Source organism: Diospyros lotus, chromosome 12 (genome assembly GCF_014633365.1).
Source record: "Diospyros lotus cultivar Yz01 chromosome 12, ASM1463336v1, whole genome shotgun sequence".
NCBI lineage: Eukaryota > Viridiplantae > Streptophyta > Magnoliopsida > Ericales > Ebenaceae > Diospyros > Diospyros lotus.
Window position 1 is genome coordinate 479,333 of NC_068349.1, and position 8,621 is coordinate 487,953.

General features: G+C 37.0%; 1 protein-coding gene across 1 annotated transcript; it reads left to right on the top strand.

Moving 5' to 3' along the window:
- The first annotated feature begins 654 nt into the window (after positions 1-654).
- Positions 655-8,105, top strand: LOC127814186 (oleoyl-acyl carrier protein thioesterase, chloroplastic). Its single transcript, XM_052355509.1, has 7 exons — positions 655-1,182; positions 1,962-2,095; positions 2,180-2,293; positions 5,571-5,666; positions 6,258-6,345; positions 6,420-6,488; positions 7,575-8,105. The coding sequence occupies exons 1-7, from the start codon at positions 820-822 to the stop codon at positions 7,857-7,859; spliced, it is 1,149 nt and encodes a 382-aa protein (XP_052211469.1). The 5' UTR covers positions 655-819; the 3' UTR covers positions 7,860-8,105.
- The last annotated feature ends 516 nt before the right edge of the window (positions 8,106-8,621 follow it).

An 8,621-nucleotide genomic window follows, 5' to 3' on the forward strand; every position in this document is an offset into this window, starting at 1 on the left:
AAGTGAATATGAGTAGGATTATGCAAATTATCGATTTGGTTATTGAATCGATTGGAATGATGAAACCGAATAGATTGAAATTGTGTAAAAAATTGAATCAAATTAACTGAAAAAATATGAAAACCAAACAAATAGAAAATTGAAAAAATTAAACTAGTCGAAAAAAAAAAAAAAACGAACAAACCAAAAATTCAAAAAACCCAACAACTCACCACTTTTGTGGATTGGGATCGATCGTGGATCATTGATTGGAGTAAAGAGGAAAGGTTGGGATCGATCGAGACGACTACAAAAGACTTTAATCAGATTATAGTCTTGCAATTACAAAGAAATGGCTAAAGGATAAGGAATGATCGATTTAATTCTTTTGTTTTTGTATTTTTAATTTTTTTTAATTTAAGTAAAAAATGACGTGTTTGACAATTTTGATTAATTCAATTATTTTTATTTTTTTAACACAAAAATTAACCAAAATTATTAAAATTTAAAATTGAACCAAATCAATAAACTTTAATTTAATTATTTCAGTTAAACTGAAATTTTGCAATTCTGATACCAAATATGAGTTGTGGGGGTTTAAATGATATTTTCGAAAACTAAGTTAAAAAAGCAAAAAGAGCGCCGACCGGGGACTGAGGTTACATACGTGGGGGGGGCAACATCGTGAATGCGTCCAAGACGAGTGGCATTTTCGGATCCAATCATCCTAAGATCTACCGCCTCGGTCCCATCGACCATTACAAAATACGCTGGAACCAGAGAGATTTGGCAGCAGAGACAAGGACGACGGAAGCGGCGGCCCCTAAGAAGAAGAAGAAGATGTTGAAGGCGCCATCATCTTCTTCTTCGCCCAATGCGGCCACTAGAGGGCACAAATTTCAAGCCCTAAACAGCAAGTGCTGCCGCTTGCTCGGCGTTTTCTCTAGTCCGTTGACGATTCGCAGACCGAGCGCCGCCGTGTCCTGCTCTTCGTCGTCTGATGGAGCTCCAATTCTGGCGACGTCGGCCGTCAGGGAAACGAACTGGCGGGAGGCCGGGTTGGGGAGGAGCTGGGGGGACCGCCTCAGGTTGGGCAGCTTGGCGGAGGACGGGCTGTCCTACAAGGAGAAGTTCATAGTGAGGTGCTATGAGGTTGGGATAAACAAAACTGCTACTGTTGAAACCATTGCTAATCTTTTGCAGGTAAAACAAAAGAAGAAATCTCTCCCTCTATTTCTCTCTTTGTGTGCGTATTATTATTACTAGGTTCCCGTGTGGTCTGCAAGAGATATGATACTGCATTTCTAGTTTTGGGCGCAATTGCAAGTGCTTGATTTGGAATTCTCACGCTTTTCCCTGTAAATTGGTGGAGATTTTTTGTTTTGTCAATCTTGCTCAACTGCAATTGAGTAATGACCTTTATCTTATTTAGATTTGCCTGAGCTGGATTTGAATGTGGATGTCTCTTCTCACACGAACTTAAGGGTTGTTGATGTGCTCCCCCCCCCCCGGTCTCTCTCTGTTACATATTATCTCCAGATTCATGTATTCTCTGACATTGGGTATGGTAGTGTATTTCGCTCACATGCACGTGCAAGTGCTTGATTTGGAATTCTCACAATTTTCCCTTTCAATGGTTGTTCTTTTAAGCTTTGTCGATTGCAAGTAAGTAATACATTTTCCGTATTTGAATTGTTTACTCTCATATAAAATTAAGGGATTGTTGAATTCTTACAGATAGTGTGGCAACTCTCCCTCGCATGCCCATTCTTTACTTTCCTTGTTTAACCACTTTTTGCGTTGCGACTCGCTGCTTCAATTTTATGCAATTTCTCTGTTTCCTATGTTACCCTGTTGTATCGCATATATTGGTTTTCCAGGTCTATACACTTATCAATTTTGGCAATGGGTGATCTGCCTCAGTTTCTACGCTTTCTGGATTTTATTTTCAATTAATGTTCTTGACAAACTTTGTAATATAGGAGGTTGGATGTAATCATGCCCAAAGTGTGGGATTTTCGACAGATGGCTTTGCAACAACCCTTACCATGAGAAAGTTGCATCTCATATGGGTGACTGCTCGCATGCACATTGAAGTTTACAAATACCCAGCTTGGTGAAACTTTTGCTCTCCTATCATAACTTGAATTTTGGTCAAGTATTGATCTTTAATTTATCTTCCATATTGTATGTGGGACAGGAGTGATGTGGTTGAAATTGAAACTTGGTGTCAGAGCGAAGGACGGATTGGGACCAGAAGAGATTGGATCCTCAAGGACTGTGCTACTGGTGAAGTCATTGGGAGGGCTACCAGGTGATGCTTGCTTCAATTGTTGTGTTCTCAAAGCCCTTTTGATCTTAAAATGCTCAGAAGTTCTAGTTAAGCTTCTTGTTTTCTTTTTGATTGGTAAATAATTATGTCATAAATGCACCCAAAAGGAGCAGGATAAGTTCTAGTGAGGCTATTACCATGTTGAGTGCTTGTATTCACGTATTGCTTGTATTATTTTTCCAGTCCTTCAAATTACAAGTATGAGGAGTATTCTGCATGGGGGAGACATTTTGTAATATTTGACGTTGAAGTATTTGCTATGACCGGCAATTTTATAACTGACTACAGTAACATTTATTCAGTATGCATTCTTTACAATCAATTAGACACTTACCCTTATCCAACGATCCATTTTGATTCAGACATAGTCTTGCTAATAAATGCTTTTCAGTGGGAAGTTTTGGGACTTCAATGTGTGAGGCTTGCTCGGCAGAGCTAGAACTTGGGCTTAGTGAGGTTAATTTTTTTTTTTTGGCTAATATAGTATCATAGCACATTATGAAAAATTAAAGTACAAAAAATAAAAAGTAACAAAATAAAGTTGTTTCCATCATCTTAAGGGAAATAGGTATATCATACAATTTACCTCAATGAGATTTCATATTTTGGAAGCATTGCAAAATCAATTCATTGTTAATGCTATTAAATACATTGTTTTCAATGTGTATGACTAAGTAATCATTCATCTAACCATTTCCAATTCAATTATGAAAGTGATTTTTAACTATTTTTATGGTTGAAATACTCTTTCTATAATTGTAGAAGCAGACAGTACAAATGTACAATGCTAGCTCTACAAGCAAATAAACCAAAAGACAAACAATACAATACTCTTTCTTCTTTCAACTAACTTCTTAAATTTGAAAATTCACTGCTAATAGGCAAACCAATAATATAAGTTTCAAACTAATTATGAAGCGCCATGAGATCAATAACAACAGTCACAAGCATTCCCACTAAGTGGGGCTGACTAGATACATTCTAGACGTCTATACATCTTTGTCCTTGTCCCTCCCACTTTTCTTTCGTCTATCCTCTCCCTCCTTTGTTATAGATTTCTTCTATTTCATCCACTTACCTAATGTATTACCTCTACAGATCTTTTTTTCACATGTTCAAACCATCTTAATTGTGTTAACTAGAGAATTTGTATGAGTAAAGTCGAGTATGTTAAATCAGTCCTGGTTTTTTAAAAGTAAGCAACCATTTTCTGAACATAAACATGTTATATAATGAAGTGGTTTAGTATTTATTTCACTAAATCGATCATTAAGCTCTTGAAAATGGCATATTTATTACTGTATAAAATAGGAGGGTGAGCCTTGGTGCCAAGGTAAGGTTGCTCCTTTGTGACTAGAAGATTAAGGATTCAAGTTGTGGAAATATTCTCTTTGCAGAGTTAAGGTAGGATTACACACAAAAATAACCCTGCCCCAATCTTCATAAAGAGAGAGGCTTCTTAGCACTGAGACACCCTTACAACTATATAACATAGCTCAACATGAAAGTAGTGTAAATTTATGACCTGTGTACCTGGCATTGTAACTGTCATTTTATAATGTGACTACTGTTTGCTGACATACTACAACAAAGCTTGGACACTCCCCTAGGGCTATCATGTCGGTGTTGTGGCTGTCAGTTGTACATTGGATTGGACATGGTGGCACCACAGCGATACATATCGGACATGCCCACGTGGTGTGCCCCTTTTTTTTTTACATTTTTTAATGGACACGGGAGGGGATACACAGAGAAAATGTGTCCCCTCTAGGGACACTTCACGGACACTCTTGGGTGAAGATGTGGGATATAGCTGGAGATTCTTTTGACTAATTTGAGGATATTGGGATGCTTGAAGTAGCTAATCTTTCTCTTGATGAACCGGACTTGGAGGGTGTGGTTTTTGCAAATAATATTGATGGTGCTATCGAAGTTGAAAATGAAGAAGCCAAAGGAGTGAAGGATTGATTTTCATTTTTTGTTTATTTATTTCCTAGATCTAGTCTCTATATTGTGTTTTTTGATGAATCTTAAATACTTGTTTTGGTGTAATGAGTTGTGAGTTGGTTTCTAATTAGATTAGACTTATTCATTTGGAATCTGGGATTATGAATTTTAAATGCATATTTATGAGTTTGGAATATAGCTTTGGTACTTAATTATGCCATTAGAAATGTAAAATTTGACTTTATTTAATTAACGAATTCTGACTGTTGTGTCCTACTGTTTTGGAAAATGTCATGTCCCATGTCCGTGTCTTTGTTTCATAGCTTACAAACATGTCATTCATATTTGGAATATCAGTTCTATAATTGTTGCAAAACAAACAAACTATTTGCATATTTTCATCCACCTTCTATTAATGTTCGTAATCAATATTGATAGATCTCAACAAATTGCATGGAATTAAAATGTAATGATCTGTCTTCTAGACATTGGAAAATATTATATTATAATAATATCATGGTCTCCATAGAAGCTCCCAGGAAGAGAGTGGATGAAATGGAACAAGTTTTTGGCAAAAGATGTAGAGAAAGACCAAGAAAAATGTGGTGAAAAACTTTTAGGTGTGATATAAGAGTTAGAAAAATATATGGCCATAAGTGGTAATAATTGGATAGCTAAAATTCATGTAGCTGTCCCTACTTATTCGGATTAAGGTTTGATATGTTGTTGTTGTAATATCTCATGTTCTTTTGTTAGTTACATATGACTTTTTTCCAAATTGAGCTACATGTTATACACTGAAAAGGGACAATTTTGGGGGAAAAAATCGAACTTTATGCACTATATATTTTCCACAAAATTAAGGGGGATCAATTTCCCACCCTTATCTAAATCAATATATTTTTATGGATTTGGCAGTTTGGGTCTTTTTAATGGAAACTCTTAAGGTTGTTTTTCTATTTCTCTCAGACTTCCTTTTGTTTATCTTTTTTGTCCAAGTGTTACATATCTTTTTCCTCTTGAACATTTGCTGTTTACAGTCTCAACAGAACAAACTTGAAACTCCTTTTTCAGAACCCTTGTATCTCTTATGTGTTTGCTGGCCTGATAACTCTCCTGACTATGGAGATGTTATCTGTTCTGGCTGTTAGCAAAAGTGTAGACGCTTGCGATCAATAGTTAAATTCCAAATTCCAGTGTGGAAATAACTGGATGATGGTCAGGCATTTGCTTTCAATGTTCATGAATTAACATAATTGCATTTGCATTTCTCTTGAGCTGAAACTAAGCCATTTACATTTGTTAATTGCAGCAAATGGGTGATGATGAACCAAGATACCAGACGACTCCAGAAAGTGTCAGATGATGTCCGAGAGGAATATCTAGTTTACTGTCCAAGAGAGCCTAGGTAAGGTTTTCTTTCCTTCAAGGCTTAAGTTTTATCAGCATTTGATTTATTATTTTGTAATTTTTTGCTAAGTAAATTTTTTTTGATTGATTAATGTAGCAATATGCACGAGCAACATTTCCTGTGCTTTGATTGGATTGTGGAGGATGATAATATTCTATCATTTATGTTGGCTTCTTCATCATATTTGCTCAGATCTTTTCTCCCCCACTTGATGAATCATGAAATTTAGTTTGTTGGCAGAGCTTAAAAGTATTTTTACAAATCATTTCATGCTAAAATGACCATGAGTACCTGAAGTGCATTGGTCACAAGTACACGATAGGAAGAACTTACCTTGTCTAAAGATGCGGGTGTCTGTCTGTCCTCCCTATCTGCAGCTAGCATGGTTTTAGTGGATTGTTCTTGTAGAATTCATGTGTTTTATTTTTTTATTACAATTTGTGGTATTCCCTTTTTCTGTAAGAATATTTTTCGACATTCTAACTGTCCTAATGTTGCCAGCCAGTCCAGAACCTGTCTCTGTGCTTTTTGTCTAAATTATTATTTATGTGTGTTTGCCCTTTTGATCCATTTTAAAATGACAATTAGACTAGCATTTCCCGAGGAGAATAATGGCAGCCTGAAGAAGATATCAAAGCTGGAAGATCCTGCCCAGTATTCCCGGCTAGGACTGGTGGTAAGTTTCTGGTGTTTCTGCAAGTTTTGGGTTAGTGTATCTCTCAAGCTCTCAATGTTTTTGGTATTTTGCAGCCAAGAAGAGCTGATTTTGACATGAACCAGCATGTAAACAATGTTACCTATATTGGCTGGGTTCTGGAGGTTGGTAGAAGTATATGTTGTTTTTCCTTGACAGATGAACACTGGCTCTTTTTTTCTGTTAAAGTTTATAATGCACGCATAGAGGTCTTCTATTCCGTAACATCTATCCTGAATCATCTGTGATTCTACATAATGTGATAGTCCTGGATTAGGACAAAGACGTGGGTTCACAAATAACAGCTGGTTCTGCGTTGGGTACTGCATTTTTCCTATTGCCCCAGGAAGAACATGCCCCCCCCGATTGATGGGCATTTGCCTTCTTTTCTCAACTAGTGCAAGATCATAATTGCCTTGTGTTAGCTGTAACTTGTGTATGCAGTTCAGTTTTTTTTGTCTTTTGTCAAGGACAAAAAGAGAGCTTTGACCATGAAATGAATACCTCTTAAAGATAGGTATTCACTTATAGTAGATCATTAGAAATGATTGCGTACCCTAACTCTAATCGGGAGTAGTTATTTCGTGGGCCAGTGTGAGGTATCCATATTGGATACGGAATGGAAGATCTGCCGGTATACAAGGGAGGACAGACAACTTAAGCTTTTGGGTTGGATGGCAAATGCCTTGCTTGTGACCCACTTCTTTATTTGATTTCACACTTAAAGCTCCAGGTGGTCCAACCCCTCTTGAGGCAAGGGGGATTTAGACGGGGTAGTGTATCATGAATCCTTCGTTGAATAAGAAATAGGAGATCTTGGACCATACAAAAGGAGACGGCAGCACTACTAAACGATTTAAGCTTTTTGGTTGGATAGTAAATGCCCAATCTGTGAGGAGGATTATGTGCCCAATCAACAAGAACAAGGACTTTGTTTGATTGTTACTCCTGAATAGGCTTTCCCAAATGCACGGACGTAAAGCAGCCCACCCGAGTGTTCATCCTCACATGTGCATGAACTTTTCACTAACCATTACTTGTCACATAGATAGCCGTTTCATTTGCACTGCCTTGGAAGATAGATTGTTTTTAATAGGTGGCTCTCACAATGGAACTTTAACTTCTGATTGAAATTGGGGTCATTCATCTTATGGACTGCTTGCAGTGGGTTAACAACAACCTGACTAAGTCCCAAATTATTTTCATGACAGAGTATGCCGCAAGAAGTCATTGACACTCATGAACTGGAAACCATCACCCTGGATTACAGGCGAGAATGCCAACACGATGATGTTGTTGATTCTCTCACAAGCCCAGAACCGGGCGATGAGACTGCATCTTCAGAGCTTCATGGAAGTACTAACGGAGCTACTGGTGCCTCAGCAAAAGAGAGAGACGATTACTGTCAGTTCTTACATTTGCTGAGACTTTCAGGTGATGGGCTCGAGATAAACAGGGGGCGCACAGAGTGGAGGAGAAAGAAACCAGCAATGTAATTGATCTGATCATTTAGTTCACCCTCCGTGCTGATCCATCTTCTTTGTTTGTGTTTTCTTTTCCTTTTCTTTTAATGTTTCTGTATTGTTTAAGTTTCTACTTTTTTCTCTTTTTGTTCTCTATCGGGATTTGGGAATAGTTTTCTACCCAGAGGTTTTGCTCCAATCTGTTGTATTTGCACGTGGATTGATAAACATTACATTTAATATGAAAAGCATTAAAACCATATCAAAGTTGATAAATAATGAGGCAGCAGACACAAAATCTATTATTGAACTGTCACCTTTGCCTAGATTGTGAAGGGACTGATGAATTCACACAGCCATGGATCTGTGAGGTAAACACAAAAAAGAAACACCGTTTAGTTGTGTGCTTTTATTGGGAAAACACAATTACTGGAACACCAAGAGAGTTCTTCTGCCTTTAGGTTTTCTATTTTCATTTATATTTTCGCTAAAAATCAAAGCTGAAGCCGAACTTTGACCCTTGGTGGCCTTCTTTCCCTTCAACTCGACTTTTTCCGGTTCTAGTTTTCAATGTTATTTGGATATTTAGGAGTAACACTCTTATATTGATATGTCATGTATTTAATTAATGTAAATGTATAATACAATAACATAAAAATATGGCACAAATCATTCTTAAATGTTCAAGTAATACGTTTATTTTTTATTTCCATCGTCTTAGGCTGTTTCTTTTATTATCCTCTTCATCTATTCTGTGTGTTTTTATTTTCTTTCCATCTGGTTCTTCCTCTTCTT

What these genes read in the sequence shown, in the direction of transcription:
- LOC127814186 (XM_052355509.1), top strand. Translation starts at nt 820, where the DNA reads ATGTTGAAGGCGCCATCATCTTCTTCTTCGCCCAATGCGGCCACTAGA. An exon ending in GTTTACAAATACCCAGCTTG is followed by an intron (nt 2,096 to 2,179) that starts GTGAAACTTTTG and finishes TATGTGGGACAG; the next exon opens with GAGTGATGTGGTTGAAATTG. An exon ending in ATTCCCGGCTAGGACTGGTG is followed by an intron (nt 6,346 to 6,419) that starts GTAAGTTTCTGG and finishes GGTATTTTGCAG; the next exon opens with CCAAGAAGAGCTGATTTTGA.